The 20,923-nt window shown below is 36.3% G+C and overlaps 1 protein-coding gene and 1 long non-coding RNA gene across 5 annotated transcripts in view; one reads left to right on the forward strand and one right to left on the reverse strand.

The window, feature by feature from the left end:
• LOC139967494 (uncharacterized) overlaps positions 1–20,923 on the forward strand; it is a 137,470-nt gene that overhangs the window by 88,812 nt on the left and 27,735 nt on the right. The window lies entirely within an intron of this gene.
• Positions 7,925–20,923, reverse strand: part of LOC139967492 (uncharacterized) — a 50,461-nt gene continuing 37,462 nt past the window's right edge. For all 3 annotated transcript variants that reach the window (XM_071971369.1, XM_071971368.1, XM_071971370.1), the window contains one exon: positions 7,925–20,421. In XM_071971369.1, coding sequence (XP_071827470.1) covers positions 18,346–20,370 — 2,025 coding nt within the window. In that variant the 5' untranslated portion in view covers positions 20,371–20,421 and the 3' untranslated portion in view covers positions 7,925–18,345. The remainder of the gene's footprint in view (positions 20,422–20,923) is intronic.

Genomic DNA, 20,923 nt, shown 5'->3' on the forward strand with positions numbered 1-20,923 from the left:
CGGCAAACTTTGTGCATAGATTATAGACTTGCCAACTTTTTGTGTACAATCAATAGAGGGTGCTGGCATATTGTTTCTAGCTGGTTCTGTGTAACTTGTGACAAGCTGTGCAGATCCTAAATGCAGGTTACAGTGAGTTTATCATTGTAGTAGTATATATATACAATTTTGTTTGTTGTTCTTAATGGAGAGATCTTTTGAAATGTTTCAAAAAGTTTCAAGTCAAACTAATTGCTTAAAGCATCTTTAACTTCTGTTCTATAAGGAACTCTTTTCGTTCAGCTGTATGCAAGTTCGTCAGACGTAGATTCGTATGCAGACTGTCCTGGATCGTATTACCTTGATTCAGAGATGTGAACACTACAGATTATAATGCACATTAGGGTCGATAATGAGAGCGCCCTCCTATGTAACGCCCCAGGTGAACCCTATTAATTGTCCTTAACTGTTGAGGTTAACTATAGATCAACTTCATTTGCCTCGTTTAGTAGATAAATGAACTTCATAAACACTCATAAATACTCATAGTGGTAGAAAACATTACCCAGAGAACTTAAGTGAATCTGGTGGAAAGTGGGCTACGATATCGTTGCCAGGCAACCAGGTACTTTAAATCAATATGTTGAATCTGAAGGATTGTTCCATTCTTCTATAAAATTCACTAAAAGGTCCATATTGCGTTTATCTGGAAATTTTAGCATTGCATTGTCACATATGACATATCAGCAACAAAGAGAGATTACTGTGATAGAATTTTTCCTTTTTGTTTTGGTAAAAATTGACAATTAACAATTATGCATGCACACTACACCTTTCCTATTCTTTTCTTAAAATCAACCAATCAAATCATCTCTATCAAGTGATGTCAGACAATAACAAACCGAGTGTTTTGCTCATTTTCTACTTACATTGATGTACTAGGCCTACACTACTAGATGTAACTGAGCCATGCATGTTTGCAATTTCCTTAACATGTAACGATAACTGCCGATCAAAACCTCCCAAAAAGAAGAAAAATAAACTATTAATAGACGTATACAAATAATCGTTACGCGTATTGAAGCTTTCTTTAACACGAATGAGGTAGCTAGCCTTACACGGGCAATTCATAGGTATATTATTTGCAGCCTGTATGTACTATTAACGAGTAACGTTAGTTGGTGCATTAGACGATCGTGAAACGAATCAATCATGGCAAATGCGAGGAGTATAAATACCTATAAATAATTGACTAGACTTACGCTATAGTCCTAAGGCATAAGGCCTTTCATAGAATCCATGGTATGTTCCAAAATTTCGCTAACTGTTCTCAAAATTCCAAGTTCACGTGTTGTTCAAATTGACCAATCAGTGTCCATGTGGACATTTTCTGTCACGTCCGATTCGTGATTGACAACACGTTATAGCATCATCAGTCATCGCCAACTTTGAGCTTGGATTTTCTGTTTTAGGCATGATTTCTTAGTTTATATCGTAAATTTTGTACAGTTAAGATTCATTTTTACATTTTATGGGTTTAATTTTTCATCAGAAAGCCGGTAAGTGTTGCAAAATAAACAGATTTTCAACTCCATGTGCAAGCTCAATTTATAACGTTCATATAGGACTTCAATGCACTGTACTGTATATATATGTATATATATATATATATATATATATATATATATATATATATATTTACATATATATATATATAAATGAAATATATATGTATAAATGAAATATATATGTATATGTATAAAAAGATATAAACTACATACATACTCTAATGGATACATAAACCAAGCTGCTTCTCACGCAAGCAATTATAAGACTGCCATGATATATGTGACGATAGGTTTCAGTTTACATGTGAAATGATAAAAGTAAATATATTATGTTTCTTTGTATGGTGTCACCCTGTCCCTGGTACAGTGTTAGTTGATATGCTTAACTGAGACAATATGGTGAATGTACTCATTGTGATTTCATAATGGCATTATGCAGCTTCATGTTTCATACCTGGAGCTTCATATTTCATATCGTGGAGTGTTAGCTCGGGGGTTAACGCTGGTGCCTTCCAATCATAAGGTCCCCGGTTCGAGTTACTCCAAGATTAATGTATGTCGTCCAATTACAGAGTTGTTTACAATTGACATGCATATTCATGAAAGGTAAATATGAATGTAAGAGACTGACTTTGGTCAGCTTGCGGCTTTGATAAAGCCAATGAGGCTTCTTCGCGAGTTCCTGCTCACAGGAGGATCTAAAATACATACATACATACACACATACACGCATACATACCTAAGGTAGTGTTATAAACCAGAAATTAGACTTCAGTGGCATAACCACGGGTGCCCCCGGAGGGTTAGCCCTCCCCCCCACATAGTTTCCCCCTTACACACCTCCCCCCCGAAAAAAAATACCCCCTAAAAAGCATTGGGCCCACCATTGCAAGAGTTTCGGTTTTGGGGGCACAAATGTTGGCTCATGGCCTTCCTATAGACAAGTCTACATGTAGAGGTCATATTGCAAGTTTTTTTTGGGGATGAAAAATGGTGCTGTCATCTCCATCAAATGACTAATTTAAGTAGGCCAATCTTTCCCTGCCACCTTCTCCAGCTTCCCTTCCCACCAACCTGGTTTCACACCTCAAGTCATCATTTGGCAGAAAAGATGCCAATTGTAACAGTGACTTGCAAATATAATATTTGGCAATAATGTGAGAACATAACCCAGTTCTACTTAACTTAATTAGATTATGTCTGATGAAACAAAGATACCTTGCAAGATATGTTTCATAAGACTGAAATTTGAATTGACACATCAAGCTAAATAGTTTGTGAGATTTTTAAAGTTTTGCCATACTGAAACTTTTTCCTGTGTGAGTATTAAAGGGACAATGTAACAACTATTTTGTAAAGAGAAAAAAGTTTCAACACTGTCAATTGAAAACCATATCTCCATATCTTGTCCATAACGCCAGATATGGTTAACCTTGATCGAATGTGACCTACTTTGTGAACCTTGGTAAAACCCTCTCTTATTCTAGGATGTGAATCTCAGTAGGTGGCCTCTGATGTCATCAGAGAGAGAGAGGTTCTTTCTGGCAACAGTTGATATTAGAGCAATTTAGTTGAATATGATTTTGCTTTTCTTGATAATATATTTAAACGGTTTATCTTCAGAGGAAAAACATATATTTCTACCAAAAAAGGTTGCATTTTGATTAGATTCTAACTACAGGGAACACTGGCAGCTAACCAAACTTTCCTAATGTATTAATGTATGAAGGATAAATGAACAAGAAGATTGTAATGGGAAAGTAAAGTTTTTGAAGAACCTGACGACGTCAAAGGCATCCAACTGTGATCCACTCCATGTCAGAATGGAGAGTTTAGCCAGTCAAAAGTAATTTCTATTCAATAAAACCTATCTTGAGTTAGGAACAAAATCTGATATTCAAGCACAGATTAAACAAATTTGTATGTAGCATAAGTAAGGCTACATGCATAATTTTTAACTATTCTCAAAAAGAAAATGAAAATAGAAATAAAACATAATAAGCATGTAATTTGCTGCGTCATGACACATATACGGTCAATAACACTACAGTTTTCTGTTATTATTATTCTGTAGCGGATAGTTGAATATAACGTAACGCGTTATGTTGTTACATCGTCAGAGAGCGTGGATTACACTCGACAGCTGGTTGAATATCAAGAAGTTGCTATCAACCAAGTAAAGAGGATTGAGGAGAAGGATTGAGGAGGAGAATTGAGGAGGAGGGGGAGGATTGAAGGAAAAATATACCAATTAGAACTGAGACTTTTAAATTTAACTAAATTCCAATCAAATTGCAAATTTACATTTTAAGATATATGAACATTGCACCTCTCTCTCCTCTCCATTTCCATGAATAAAGAGATACTCCACTTTCTAAAAAGTGATGTTGCAAATTTTTGCTCCATTTTAGGAGATATGCAGCTTACCATGTTTGTTTTTGGGAGCTGACATTTTGTCAATGTGTGAGCAGTTGAGGCCCTTGAGTTTTGTACCATCCAGTGCTCTAGTTTTATACTCCGAGCAGAAGGTGAAATCTTTCACATTCCCCTTGTTTATCCTTCAGCAACATTTTCAATTTTGGATATAAAGAGTATTGACACTTGGTCTTGTTACAAATATCAAATAAGTTTAAGATTAAACATTGAGCATTAACCGATACTGTGGCTGAGTGGATAAAGGCGGTGGCATTTGAGGCAATAAGGCTTAGCAACCGGGAGGTTCCGGGTTCTATACCTGGCTAGGTCATGGTAAGGTGGGTTTGTCATCCAAGAGCAGACTACTATTTTCCCATCTGAAATTACTTTCTAAATTGAAAAGATCCAAATTTAAGATAAAATGTTGAACTGGAAGCCACCCGACATGTAAGTTGTAATCCATAAGCCCTAGCGGGCTTCTCCCAAATTTTTAGTTGCTTAAGCGTCGTTAAAACAACTGATTATGATTAATTTTATTATTTTCAAAACTCAATTTCTTTTATTGAAAAGAAGCATTGCAATGATTAAAGCAATATGAAGATATTGTGTCTTGATGTCATATTTAGACTTGCTCAAGTCTTCCGTCTTGTGCATGGAGAATCATTAAGAACTTCGGTATCTTCTGAATGGAATATAATTTTTTTAGCTGGTCTGGGAGATATATTCATCATAGTTTATCTCTGTAACATAGGCTGAAGGGGATGGAGGGTGATTGTGGGTGATGGTGGGTGTGGTACTCATTTGACTAGAAATGTTGCTCAAATTTCAGTGCTCTGTTCTTTAACAAGAGACAGTTTAGCATGTAAACCATACAAGTGTTAGTCCTTCAAATCACAACTACTCATGTATAAGGTGTTGAGCAGCCATCTTTTGAATGATCAAAAGCTTTGCTAACGGGACTCTCCATCTACACCTAAAATTAACAGAGGACGCTGTCCTGTCAGTCCTTGTTCCTTGTTCCGCAAAACTTGTCAAGCTGCATTCAATGACTGCAGATCATAATGGTACCTTGAATTGTTCACTAGTAGCATACACATTTTTTTCATAATTTGAAACAATTAAGGTAGAGAGCTTTTGAAACATATTTTCAAAGTTTCAAGTCAAGTTTTAAGCACTGTAACTTGTGTCTTTTAAAGTATGATTTTTCGTTCAGGAAATTCGACAACGGGTAGTACATCCAATCAAGCAGTGTGTCAGTATGCAAGTTCCATCAGAAGTGTTCGCAGCATGTGAGTGTTTTCATGCGACAGTGTTTCTTTTGTCAGAGATCTGTAAACAGTACAGATCACGCAAATTAGGACCGATAGCCATATATAGAGATTATAGGACCTACATGACAGCGCCATCTATTAAAATTCCCCTGTTTCTGCCACTTCCCTCTCACGTCTCTTCAATTTCTATAGACATGTCTCCAACGATGCAAAACAGTGTTGTAATTATTGCAGGTCAAACCTACAGAATTGTCAGAAAAAGGTAATCGCTCAATTATGTCATATATCAACTTTGTCATTGATTTTATCCTATATTATATTCAGTCCAAGTATTAAGTGTTTAAGTATCAATTTCTCTTTCTTATGATATACTTCAATATTCCACATTAATATGTAATCCATGATTTTGATTCTTAAGGCAAATTAAAAATGAAGTAAATCACCCAAAAAAGAAACAGAAAAGAAATATAATCCCTCAATATGTCATAAATCAAGTGTTTCATTGAACTATATTCAGTTCACTTCAAGTATTAATTTTATTTTTCATTTTATATTTATTTTCCTCTTTCTTTTTCTTATAATCTTGTCCAATTTTATACATTAATATGTAATCTATGTTTTGCTTTACAAGACAAATTAAGTCACTTAAAACCAGCCTTAAAAACTAGTTAATGTGTCAAAGCTCATAAAATATCATTCTAGAACACAATGATGAGTGTGTTCCATTACAACTGTGTATTAAGTAACAAAGTCCTTTTATTCTGAGAATTATCATGTTTCACTTCTTATACTCAAAGCAATACATTGCACTACAAACACCCTTCAGATGTCTTCCTTATTATTTCCTCTTCAAAGAAGACGAAATATGAAATAAAAACTGAAAACTGAAAACATCTGCCAGACCGTTACGATATATTTATCTTTATTTACTTGCATTGATAAGTTTACTTATTAATGTGATGCTTTTAAAAGCTTTCATTTCGAGAAAGTGTTTTTTGCTACACGATTTTGATCACTGCTTTTGTATTTAGTATTAGGTGAACTTGGTTCATTAGGCATTTTTGTTTCATCTTGTTTCTTTTTTTTTCTCGAAAAAGGTACTCCTCTACTCGTTTTCAAATTGCTCCAGCTGCTTTGGCTGTCACAGGAGATTAGTAATGAAAAATTGATAAAATTCTGGAAATAGTTCATGCAAGGGTCAAACATCAAATTTAAACTGGCTATGTCAATCAGGAGTTGTTTCCTAATGGAATTTGGTTAGAAATGTATTGGTTGCCGACTAATAGCAGAACATTTCTAAAGAAAGTAAGAAGCATTTTTCAGAAATTGTTAAAGTGGAATACCAAGTCTCTTTTTTTTTCAACTCCTATTTTGATGTAATGTTTAGGTTAAGTTCATATTAGAGTTAACAACATATGTGTGAGTCATTTCCAAATATACTTGGTCATGATAATAGATGGGTAGTAATCAATTTGTTGGAAACAAACCTTTACAACAGTAACAAGTTTCTAAAACTGTGTGGAATGTAAATCAAACTAGTAGTTTGAAATTCTGTTATCAATTTGGATACTTTTCCAATTTTACAGGATTTAGGATATAACATTAACAATAGAAATGGTTGTGTTTCCTGTACTTATGACTGAGAGGGGTAAATAAGGAAGTAAAGAGAAAGTACAGGTACTGCTAGTGAAGCAAGAAAGCTTAAATGTTAATGCAAACCAATGTCATCAGGCTTTGGCCTAGTATTAAGGCCTCACAGCCTGGTGACATTAATGTAACATAACATTAACATAACTTACATTAGCATTACTTAAGGCCCTCGAGTTAAATTAGGCTATCATGCCCAAGGTAAGGTTTCATTGTGCTTCTCTCTTTAAGTGTCATATTTATCTCCTCATCCTTCCATCCATCCTTCCAGTCAATGAAGTGACATATCTTTCGCATGGTTATCTCAACCTGTTTGATCCTCTGCTATCTCAGATCGGATGCATTTCAGTACATTTTTTTCCCTTTCTTTTGTCTATTCCTTTTATTTCTTTTTGCAATTTTCTGAGATTGAAGTTACGAACTCAAATTTTAATGAATTTGGCTCAACATCATATTTGGCAGTAATAATCCAATTTATATTTCCCAGGATTGATGTCCAGTTACTTAAAGCACTCGAAGCTGTCCATGAACACTGTCATTCTTACCCAACCGTCGTATATAGTCACTAGCTAGTCTTAACAAATTGTATAAGTAAAGACATCAGCCTTGATTCTTATATGCAAATGAGGCTAGGCTAAATACCTCTGCAAGGAAAGTGTAATAGGACAGTTAAGCAAACTGTTGATGAGTTTCCTTTTTTCTCTGTAAGATTGTAAATACCTATTTGTAACGTTCATAAGATAAATTATTTCAAACAGTTTTGAGGTCCACACTCATTGTCATGTACCACATCACACTCTGGGACCACTTCATCTTTGATGGACAGCAGATCCCAAACCACTGTACTACCAAAGGATGTAACCAACCACTATAACAACTCTTGGGTGCCTTCCAGGGGTGGATCCATTTTATAAAGGGGGGGGGTGTGATCCAGGGGTGGTTGAAGTCCGCCCCTACGTAGGATAGCAGAAGAAGTTTCTTTGCCCGTGTCCAAGAAATAATATAATATTGTTTAAAAGATGAACAGTCTGAGAAAAATTGCAATTGCAGTTTTGAAAACCATTATATTTCATCAATAACACCTGACATGCCCAAGAGCATAACATTTCGTATTATTTGAGGTAGATGAAGAAGTAATAATAAAAACAATGAAACCAAAGTATGAAATGATAAGGGGGAAAACAAAAATATAATAATTGGGAGATGATTGGCTAGGACAAATTTGAAACCAGCACCAAGACTCACTAGAGGAGTAAGGTCAAGTCTTCAGACTTTTATTTATACAATGATTATGTATACACATTTACATAGAATCAGATCTGAAAACCAGATAACCAGTCGGCTTTGTGATTCCTTGTCATACAATTTGCTCAAAATTCCATAACTATTTGGCTAATGTAGAGCAAGTGAGTTAAATTTGTTCAAGGATTAAGTGACAACCAGAAAAGATCGGGATTTCCAGCTCTTATTTGTAGCACTCCTATTGTGGGCGGGCATCAACCATTTAATTCACTAGTTAGGATTTTAACGGTATAGAATAATTATTTCAAAATGTTTCAATATTCCGAAAGAACAGTCTTCCTATGTGAAATATAGACATATATGTATGAATAAAAGGACATTTTCTTTTACCAAGTTTGAGCTAGCAAATCAGCTCTGCCACCAACACATCCCTTTACTATATGTTATTGATGAATGAGAGTTACATGACATTCTTTACACACTGTGAAATATTTTCACAACCTACTGCCAAAGCAAAGATTAAGGGCCACTTGAGTGTGTTTAAAACAAGACTATCAACTCTTTGAAGCAGATTCATTTCCTGGATGAGTGAATGCTTTGTTGAAGACTTAAAGAACCCCTTCACAAAACCAAACTGAAATTGACCAAACTATGTTCACTAAAAGAAAATCATAGCATTGGAGAATTCACAAATCAATTGTAGCTTTTAATTTGGGAGTTATCATGTTTAAAAGATTTTCAGGCTTTGACACCTGTTGACATCAGTTGACCTATACCATTTTCAATAGGGTTCTTGCACTCACCAAGTTGGAACTATATACAAGGTATGAAGTTCAATGAAGATGTGCTTCTTGAGTTAAGGTGTTACAAGAAAGTGTTGACCACAAATGACCTTTGACCTCCACCAATTTCAATAGGGTTCTTATACTCACCAAGATGGATATGTACACCATGTTTGAAGTTCAACTTTTTGAGTTACTGTGTTTGCAAAGTTTTCAGACTTTGACCTCTGTTGACCCCATTGAACTTCAGGGAAAAGAATAGGGTTCTTGTACTCAATACGATGGATTAACACACAAAGTATGAAGTTAATCCACCATGAGATTGGCAAGGAATAAAAAGTTATGAGGGATATTATTTTGTAAAATCTATTTCTGAAGAATGCGTTTAGACCCTGAGGTATGAATTTTGTTTGATAACGAGGTACATTTTGGAGAGGGGGAAGGATGTTTCTTTGGCTAAGGTGACGATATATCAACTATTTTGTTTATTCCTGACAGCAACACCACCCACTAAAGAGGCTGAGAAACCATCTTCCAGTATATATATAATTTGTAGAGCAGATATTAAGAACTCTCACTTGAAAGACAAAATACAACTCTTGATATTTGAAAAAGAAATGTTGAGTAAATAAGTGTAAAAGAAGAAGTTAATCTACACTACACTTGATGTCTTTCAGGACTCGATGATCCAAATTCAGAAAAAAATAGGGCAAGGGTTGGTGGTTTTCCTCAAACCAGCATATCCATATGAACAATGACTGGGTAATCGATGTGTTATCATGTCCTATTTCACTGAAGTCTATATACTGTTGAAGATTTTAGCCAACAGGTGAGGGATGGGGAGGGGGTGTTCATAAAATTTGAATAATTTTGCAAAACCTTTGCAGAAGGACACGCTATTATATTTTCAAATCGTGTGTCACCAAGCATCAACACGCTGGTATGTTGCCACCTAGTACACTACGATCATTAAATGGAAATTTGTGTGTACTGAATTGTGCAGTGTACATAATTACACAATTAAGCACACAATCCCGACTCAATTATTCAATTTTCTGTTTTATGGTTCTGTATGGTAACAAGAACCCTTTTGTGTATTTGAATGTTTATTTTTTTTTTTTTCATTTCTATCTGAAGTGATGTCATACCTGAGAATAATATATGTAACAAAACTTGTAGAGTGGTTTTGATTCCTGCAATTTTTTTGGAAGGGGAGGGGAGGTGGATTCCTCCCTTAAAATGATGCATGTATACCATGTTAATACCATTGAGCAGTGTCTCCATTTCAAAAGACTTTCCTTGCAAGTAAAACCATGGCTAAAATGCCTAACCTTGCAATTAAAACCACGGCTAAAAGGTGATGGAAAAAGGAACTTGTTGAGGTAAATGTACACATTTAAATGTCTGCAAACCTTCCGTAATCATTTCCTCCCACAAAAATATGGAAACACTTCTTTACTGACATACGTACATACAACAATCATCCGGAAGGAATTACGTCTCATGTGGTCTTAAAATTAATATGATTGTAAGTGATCATGTACAAGGTAAGGTTACAGCCAAGGCAAACTTAGAACCACACTCTCTTGATTATAAGCTCACAAATTTGTGCTCAATCTTACAATATAACAATTTTTAGAAAATTACAAATATCAATTTTAATGCCCATAACTTTAAATTGAGGTTTTGTGCCCATGTTATTCTTTTCTTATTCTTTCATTTTGTGCTGATTCATGACGTTACTTCCCTGACACCTTTCTCTGTTCTCTTTTTGGAGTGTGGGTGTAAAGACAGATAAAGATCAAACAACCGGGCAGCCAGTGTTTCAAACTCCCCCTCAGGAGTGATGAAACAGTTTGTAAAAAAAAAAAAAAAATCAATAAAATTTCCACAATGATTAATCCAAGTAACAATTATTATAAGAAAGAAAGAAAAAACCCTTAATAGTTTTTCATTATTCTTTTAAAAAGAGGGAAAAAATATCATTTACACCATGAATAAAAAACACATACAACCATTGAACTCAATTACTACACTACAGATTAGAATATATGTTACATACATCATAACTACATGTAGTTCTCTCCCATAAGCTACTTTTCCATGTATATTACCATAAACTGTAAAAAAAAAAGAATTAAAATAAAATAAAGGGAAGAGAAACGAAAGAAAGAAATGCTGATGTCAATAAGCAATCACAAATCCACAAAGTTTATAAATTGACATAAGAAGTTTTTCAAAACACTTAATTCATATAAGCTCTGTAAATGACACAACATCAACTGATGATGCTTTGAGATTTTTTCATTTTTTAATATGCAAGATTCAAAAAATGGAAGGGATTTTTTTCTTCTTCTTCATCTTAAAACAAACACACACAAAAAAAAAACTCCTACAAATTATATTACACAAAAATCCCTGAGTGTTATTAAATTCTCCCTAACATGATTTCAGCTTAAATTGCCCGCTGGTAAAAAGCAGGCACAAAAAAAAATATATAGGAACAAAGACATACACCACCTGCACACTTTATTCATATACTGAGGTATACAATAGGATAACTAAAGACAAATATCAAATGTGACATAATAAACCAAAATAATAATAATAACAATAAATGGGATCAATGCAAGAAAGAAAAGGAAATTAAACAAGTTCTTCCAAACATTATGTTGCAAGAAGAAAAGAAGGCAAAAAAAAAGATATAGTTCTAATTCCATCTGAGAAACTTCACTTTATACAACAGTAAAATAGAGGTAGACAAAAAATACCCAATTTGAATCAAAGTTATACATATTTTTCTTCCTATCATACCTGAAATGTGTTTTTTTCTTCAAATTACCCTTTCCCTCCCCATCCCCCTCGAGGGGCCTGAGCTAGAGCACTTCAAGAAAGTCTAATAGAAGAAACGCCTGTGTCATTTGAGGTACAACTTTCTTTCTCCTTACCATCATTCTTCCCATCCCCCCTACCCCCCAACCAACATCCCAGCCCTACCTGTTTGATCTTTCTAAGTATTAACCAGATGAGGATTTATGTAAAATAAGTAAAAGGTTTTATCTATAAATCAATCTATAAGCTGATCCTACTGAGGTAGTGTAATGGTCACCTATATCTTAGAACCCTTCAAATATTTAAATTTAATTCCTCTAACGCAGACTCTCAGCCTTTACACATCACCCTACAGGGCAGATATCCTTGGGTATGTTTCAATACAAAATTCAACGTTACAAAAACCCACAAAAGGAATACATAGTGTTTCTACATTCTTATGCAGATGACAAGCCCTTTCCTATGGATATATATATGTTGGGACAGCAGCGAGTGGTAATAATCCCCCGTCCCAAATGAGATGGCAAACATTTGTCGTCCACTACTTGTGTTGGTCAAGCATGAATGGGTATGGTTTTCATCCTCTGACTATTATCCTTTGACTTGTTTGTTACAATGTCAAAGATCTTTGTTGCTTCTCTCCTCCTGGATCTTTGACAAACTATTTCCCAAAGTATACAAAATTAATTATATCAAATAACACTGCTGCTACAGGAGTTCATTTTTATCTAGTAGACCAGTACTTTCTGTGTACACAATCATCAATGCAAAAAAACGATGCTTAATTTACCTGCAGCCAGTTATGTTTGTTCATATTCTGTACCTTGATTAATGCATTCTTAAGATTAGGTGGCAGCAGATTATCCGCATAAACTTCCAAGTACCTTTTATCCTTTCTTCTGATACCATCCTTGAGTTGTCAGTTTCAATATTACCTTTCTCTGAGTTGAAATATTTGATAATACATCTTGTTTCACCTTCACTTTTACATACCAGCCACTGTTGTGTTTTTTAATTTAACATATCTTACGTAACTACAAGGCAGAACAAAGCAAAACATCGTTTCCACTTAGGATTGCCCCTGCCATAATAGTGGAAGATCCCTTGCATAGAGGGACAAGCTTGAACCTACTATTACCCATTAGGCTCCCGCAGACAGTCAGATTACTTCTCAAAGTATCATAAAATGTAACAAAACTCTGTTGCAATAATGTGTGATGCTTGTCCAGTTATTGCCAAAAAAATGAAGGGGTGACAATAAAATCAGGGAAATAAAAATGTACCCGAATAGATATCATCAAAAAATTACAATACACCTATTAAACCATACTGGATCTTAAAATCCCTGCATGTTTAGCAAGATCATGCTATATCATTTAATAGTCTATCTGATTGATCACTTGTGCGTTTCAATTATAAAAGAATGAGTTTAATTTTTGACATATGCCAATTTTTTTTTTTTTTTTTTTTACAAACATACAAAATTAAACATGCTTTTTAGCCAATTCTTACCCAAATACCAGCAACAAAAAAAAGAGAAAGAGGATTAGCGAATACTACAGTCCCATAATCTAAAACTGTTTGCTTGACTGGCCTTAATATTCCAAAATACAACAACAAAAAGAAAGGTTTGTTGGACTTGTCCAAAACTAAATACATATGATACAATGGTTATGATTGTGCCAAGACATACATTGATATTCAATTTCACTTTTAATATTCACTTCATGTACACTATAAAAATGTGCTAATCTTTTTGTTATAACCCCCAATTTGGACAGAGGGTTGTTCACAAAGTGCCTTCCAAAATACAGTGACAGAAACTACAGCAAATTCAGTGTAAATCACACTTTGTACAGATTTTGCAGTCTTTTTTTTTCTCTCCTCAAGAAGGTACAAAAAGAAGTTTAAACCTTTAGGCTTAATGTTGGCATTTAATTTTTTTTTCAACACCAAAAGAAACCATTTGTAAACACAATAACAAATACTGAAAATTTCATACTATGTCAAAATGTTTGAGTTTTCTTTTCTTGTACAAATCTGTTCAAACAAGAACAAACGCCATAAACTTCAATTCTGTCTGATTGGCCAAGTGATCCAAACCCCAAACCAGAATTTAACATTTATTTCTAAAGATTAAGGCCAAAGCTCACTCATTTAGTTACCATATTATTAATCTCAACAATGGACAAAAATTTATATTGTTTATGATTTTCACACTAGATGAGAAACATTACTTAATGCCTACCTATAGTCAAGGTTCAGAAATGTTACATCAACCCCCCCCCCCCCTCCCCATCACTTACTCAGTTTGTCCATTCACCTACAACATCATTTCTATTAATATAAATGAAAATTGTATCCCTACCATCTCTTTCCTTTAACAAACTGACCTTAATAGCAATATAAAAAAAAACCCTTAGCACATTCGTTTGTGCAATAAAGGTTAGTTTTAAGCAATTGTTTTGATTTGAAATCCGGTCAAAACTTAAAAAAAGGCATGCCCATGGATAACTTACTTGCATTGTTTGAAGGACCACTGAGATTTTATATCGAGATGAATAAACAAAAAACAAAATGAAACGTATTTGAAGAAAACAGAAATTTATGAGTTGAGCCATGTTCAGTAAAGGCAAATGGTCAAGGTAGGGCCCATGAGCTACAATGAGGCATCCACTTTCTGCAATGGCATAAGCACAGCACATCTAGCCGAATGTTTTCCCCCAAATGCTTGCCCGATATTTGTCTTCTCAAGAAAAAAAAACCCAATTAATTAACATAAAATAAATTCTCTACCAAATGCACAACTTTCTTTCAATTTTCTCTGTATTTCCAAAAAAAGATTTATAAATGAACTTTTAGCATTACCCTCTCTCTCTCACCCTTATTTTTGTTCTCTAGCAGCTTAGTACTCGCCTACCACCCCCACTGCCCTCCCCCAACCTTCTCCAACTTAACAAACATTGCTATTTGATTACCTTCCACCACCCACCCCCATTTGGCCAGCAACATTGCAGCATTACAAGTGGTAAAGCTGCAAGAGGCTATATTAGCAGCAAAGAGCAGCTTGTTAAAGAGTTGTGGTGTCACCAACTCTCAACCAATGAAACAGTAATTACACAAACTGTCACAAATCACAAATCTTATCAACAAGTTAGGTTATTTTTTAAACACATGCCACTAATCATGTACTACAAAGAATGAAGTGGGAAGGGAGGGATAAGGAAATCTTGGTTTATCACTTGGTACATCAATGTATCTTTTGAAGGCAAACTCCTGGCAATGTGTGGGTAAAGACAAGAATTGGGAACAACACCTACATGAGAATACAGCAAACATGTAATAAAGGTAAGAGCATCTAAAGAAGCTCAATATTGCTCATCCGGTTCTCAGGGAATCTCCAAACCTGTCAGAAGAATGGGCAAGATTGGTTATGATGACCATATATGTGGTGCATCTCAACTATGTATGAATTAGTTTCGTTTGTATTCAAGAGCATGAAATATTTCTGTCACTTTTCTGGCATATTTTGTAAATATGTGACTGAACATATTTGTAACCGATTGAGGCCTGTTTCAAGCAACCTTTGTAAGAATTGTATCCCTAGGAACTTTGGTATCCCTTTAATAGAAGGAATGTTATCTTCAATGAAAATAATGATGTCAACTGGAAAGTTCAGCTTGCAATCGAAAACTTTTGATCTCTCAATCAGGTTTTGTTTTGTCTGATGTAGCTTTAGGAAAGGCTCTTCCTTTATATACAATAACTGATGAGGAATTTGTTGTTTCCTTCCCCTAATTACCATATACCATCTACTACTACCTTTTCATAGTGACAACTTTATCAATGTTTTCCTTTCCTACCTCCCATTTGGTGTTAAATATTGACGCTATGTCAATGGGTTGATGTCATCTATCCCTAGAGTATATGTATAGATGCATACAACTATACTGCTACTTCCATAATACTACAAGCCTGAATGATCACAGTTGCTGACATTTATGCACTAACAACTAAACAGAAGCACAGAATTGCTTGCTGATATTCCTACTGCATGCAGTAGTACTTTGTATTATGCTATTGTATGCCACCATGAGTTTAACTATCTGCCTGAGTGATTCACATAGGTCAACAGGCATCAGTGCTTTCAGCAACATCACCACGCACAACACACACACACCTCCACTACTGTTTGAACTATTTTTTTGGATAGCTAGGAGGTACTCATAAATTTGTGTTTATTCTGTAATACATGCAGAGTAGGAGTGTCAGTAGTGAGAATAAGGGATTATGATTGGCTGATGTGGAAGGTTTTACAACCAGTACTCATGTGGATCACATTCAGTTCAACAACCTATTATAGGTTACCTCTGGGTGGTAAACTGCCTGAATGGTGTACAGTACTAATTACAAGATACCAACAGCAACATGAATGTAATGAAAGGTTCAAAATAGAGAAAACCAAGGGATATGAATAGCCAAAGATTGCTTTTAATACTAGGAATAACATATGTGGGTGTACATTAAAGGTGTGTACTTTATGAGTGTGTGGGTTGATTGTTGATAGGAAGAAACCACTCTCAGTAGATTTAACATTTTCATGAACTCTGCATATATATGTTCTTCTCTGAAAATGGTAAATTCTTAGAAAACCTTGAGACTATTTTGTTTTTCTCCTCTCAAGTAGTAAGCAGGCTTGGTAATGTAATGGATGACACAGAAGTGTTGTTCTACTAAGACAAAAATATTTGCTCAAGTCACAAGTTATATTATTGCTAGTTTGTTGCACTGTTGTTGAAACATCAGGGAAATAACTACATGCTCACTGCATAACCCAGTTGTAGTACTCGGTTGATATTTAGTGTTAAATAAATAGGCTAATACAATTAACCACTTAACCTATTATCTGTAGCTTCTCTCTTAACATTCAACAACCACTCTCCAGTTTCACCAATGAGCACCAAGCTAGAAATGTGTGTGCTTTTTATCCTTCCTTACTTATGTAGTCAAACCTATGATCAAATCAGATTATTGAAGTAGATGGGTGGTTGGTACTAATATCAAATCAGAAAATTGAAGTAGATGGGTGGTTGGTACTACTCATCTGTTCTCACAAGTTATGTCTTATATTGTCGAAGGAAAAACCATGTAAGCACGACATGTAACTAAGGGCTGATGTCTCATGTTTGGTTTATGAATGAGAAACATACAAACCACACTGAAAGCACTACAACCACACAGAACACTGTCTCCCCCCCCCCACCACCTCAAAAGTTAAACATACATACAATGAACTATAGAACTTATTCAGAGTCAATTAGGCATGACAACAATAACCTTACAAAGGGCCATGATGTGCATGGAATGAAAGCAATGTATTTGAGCACGGGTGGAGTATACTTTACAACACTCTGTTAAGTCAATAAGTGTGACATGCAACAAAGTTACTCCACCCATAACCACTGGGAGTACTCATAACAAAGAACAAATATCTTCCTGATAGACACCAGGGGGAGGGGGAGAGGGGGGCAGGAGGGGATATGAAACACCAGCAGGGAGACACTGTTGAAGATTTGAAAGAGAGTACATTTCTTTTTCCTATTTTGCTTGAAACTTTTCTTAATCTTGCAAGGACTGTTTTGAGGTCTCCTGAGAGCAAACATTTACAACCACGAAAGGAAACAACAGTGTATACATACGTAACTTAGTACAATTTGTTGGATCAAATGATAGCTGATGGCCTGACCTAATTATTCTTTCTATAAGTTGGAAGAGAACTCCATTCTTAGTATTCCTGCAGTAATTGTTACATAAATGCCTTCACACTTTTTTAAAACCAACAATTAATTTCCTCCTCCGATTCTTGCTTTTTATCAAGCACACTACAGCCCTTGACTCTATAAGACAGACGAACATTAACCTGGAGTTCAAGCACCACGAGAGACAAGCATTACCAGTGGGTACTTTCAAAAAGATGAGTGAATATTTTACTATCTCTAGAGCAACTACTTGCAAAATGTCTTAAGGTTGTGATGGTTAGGAGATTGCTATAAATTGATGTACCAAGTGACCACACTTGTTCCTAACATGTATGGTTGGGGGTGAAGGGTGGGCCAACAAGATATTATTAAATTGATGTTATATTTCAGTAAGTGCTTGGCCTCACATGTGTAGAAGCAGTTTTGGCAAAAAACACAAAACAACAATGTCACTCAACACACACAACAATGTATAGATACTTTCTTATGTAGTAGTATGTATATATATATATTATATATAAAATAAGGCATAACAAAGCCTGAACTGCCATCCCTGAGAAACAAATAATGTTTGTGCAGTCAGAACTTTTGCCTGATTAGAAAAGAAAACATGAAGAGTAAATTAAATAATCCACACGAGTGATGTGAGCCATTGGCTAGATTGTGCTATGTATGCCTCCAAAAACATATTCCTCCAAGTACTCTCTTGATTACATATTGCAGTTATAACACTCCAAATTTTTGTATCCTTTGTTTTTTTTTTTCATATTAACAAAGCAATATGTCGTAGCCCTGAATTTGAGAGATGGAGGAACATTTTGAGTGTATTTTTCAGACAAAAAAAACTGAGTTACCTTAGATGTTTGCTGCGTGTGATGTGACACGTAAATTCGATTTTGTCACCACACATGTACCCGCAAATGCCACATTGGAACGGATGGATGCGCCCATGACAACTCATGTGTAGAGTGAACATAACCGTGTCAGTGAAGTAAGTTTCACAGTGTGGACACTTAGACGCCTGAGGAGGTATATCGGAACCTATATTGGACTGACCATCAGCTTTCTCTTTGAGGACTGACTGGTCTGTTTGTGTACCCGTGGAGACTTTGGCATGTGGTCGCCCTGGGATACCCACCTGATTATACACATGGAATGGGTACACATTCTTGTCATCCCCATCTTCCTGAGTAAGTGATGAAATGCCGACTGGTGAATTGTGGTTGTTCAGTTGTCCTTCAGCAGAGGCACTGCGGACTCCGTCCCGAGCAACTGCCACTGTGGACAGATCCAATCCATTCTGGTCGTGGTATACGATGCTGTGGTCATCCTCCGTTTTCACGTTGTTACCAGGAAGGCTGAAGAAGTACGGGCGTTGGCTCTCTACGATACTTTTACCTTCTGACCTAGTATCAATCCACATATCCTGCTCTGGGGACATCACAAAATCACGTTTTGGCAGAGGTGTGCGCTTCCTCTTCTTCGCTCCTTCCTTCTTCTTCTTGATGAAGATGGGAAAGCCAGCATTAGTTGGCCATATAGAGGATACTGGTAGGTTTTCATTGCCTGAGGTTTGCACTAATGGTGAGTGACTTGTGGCCATTTGGCTGAGGGAAGCAATAGGTGAGGCAGAGGTAGATGAGGGCTCGTGGCTGGCCCCTGCTCCTACTGCTGAATCTGCAACTTCTCCATTTTCCGTTACAGGTGAGGACAGGGAGTGGTCAATCCCGTAGGTGTTCTGATCCAGGGTCTGGTTCGGTCCTGAGCCGGGGCTGGATTTGGTCATCAATGAATCATCCATTGACACCGACACTTGAAGTGGCTGTGCTGAAGAACTGTTTGAGTACCCATTTTCATTACCCGCTAATATTTCTGTTGTACCTGAGGTAGTATTTTCCTGAGCTTCATCATGGCGTTCCTCACTAGGACCGTTAGAGAGGTTGTCACGATCATTTCCCATCCCCTGACCCGCGTGGCTGAATGGAAAGCCAATAGATGACATTTCAGATGGTGGGTAGATGCCAACTCCACTTTGACTGTCATCTGAATGGTTGGAGTTGGGAGTAGAGACTTTGGAAATTTCAGGCAAAGATGTGGCCACGGTCGTCTCTGGAATTTCCGAGTTTTCAACGGAGTTATGCCGCTTGCGTCGATGTGCCTGCAAATTACATTTGTAAGGGGTTTGATAATGGCACTGATCACACTTAAATTGCTTGCTAGTGCCTGTGTGCACAATGAGGTGGCGCATAAGACTGCTGCGAAAGGCACTGCTAAAGCCACACACCAGGCACTTATAAGGCTTCTTGCCAGAATGAATATTCATGTGTTCATTCAAATGAGTCTTTGTCGGAGAGATATGCGTACACAATTTACACTGGAATATCCTACTTTGGTCAGGAAAGACCCCCACTGGTGCTGGTACAGGGATAAGCTCCTCGGAGTGAATCATTTGTGGAGCAGTGCTTGGAAGTGACAATGTTCGGGGCACCTCAGGATACAAAGAGGGTGGCTGGTCCCGGGGTGATTTTTGCATCTCTTCGACTGATGGGGAACGCATAAGCACCGAACTGCTCATTTCTACTCTGTGGACCGCTAGATGTTGTGATAACGTGCTCTGAAGGGAGCAACTGAATCCGCACTCCAGGCATTGATAGGGGCGGCTACCAGTATGTATATTCATATGTTCATCCAATGCACTCTGGGAGGAAGCTACCAGGGTACAGAGTTTGCACTGGAAGCCTGAATTTGCTTTCCTTGGACTAGTGCTACTTGTTAAATCAATAGATGAACTTTGAACTGCTTCCTCTGAACCGCTTGAATTGCTGGACCGTGAACTTGGTGTACTGGATAATCGTACTGGGTCCTCGTCAGCCATTCAAAATCACTCAAATAGCCTTAATAGCAAACCATGGTGAACATCTTGTTACTGCAAGGAGATACAAAAGGAAAGGAAATTTGCATTAATTCAAATCCATTTCAAACTTATTTACAAAAAAAATGCAAACTTAGATTTGCTTCAAGGTGCCAAAAGATAAACTAGGACTCTCAAGTTAAGTACACCTACTCTTGCAAAACTACATGTTTATCAACCCTGCATTAATCGGTAAATGCAGATTATTAACTCTTACCGATTCCCTTATGATCTGACTGATTCTTTCACCAATTATCGGGAAAACACTGGTGAAGATATGTAGCTGATATTACACACTTGTAAATAGCTATTACGTGCACATCAGAGTGCTATCATTAAGTACGTACACAATTAAATGTTACCAGTGAGGCACAAGATCAACCATTACTGCAGATGTACTGTACACAATGAGACATAACCCAAACTCAATGGGAGGGAACATACACGACAAGACTATGTCACACAAATGTGGCTCATAGTAAAATACTGATATGGAATAGGATGCCATATCTCAACA

The sequence above is a fragment of the Apostichopus japonicus genome, chromosome 5 (assembly GCF_037975245.1).
Source record: "Apostichopus japonicus isolate 1M-3 chromosome 5, ASM3797524v1, whole genome shotgun sequence".
In the NCBI taxonomy this organism is placed as follows: Eukaryota; Metazoa; Echinodermata; class Holothuroidea; order Aspidochirotida; family Stichopodidae; genus Apostichopus; species Apostichopus japonicus.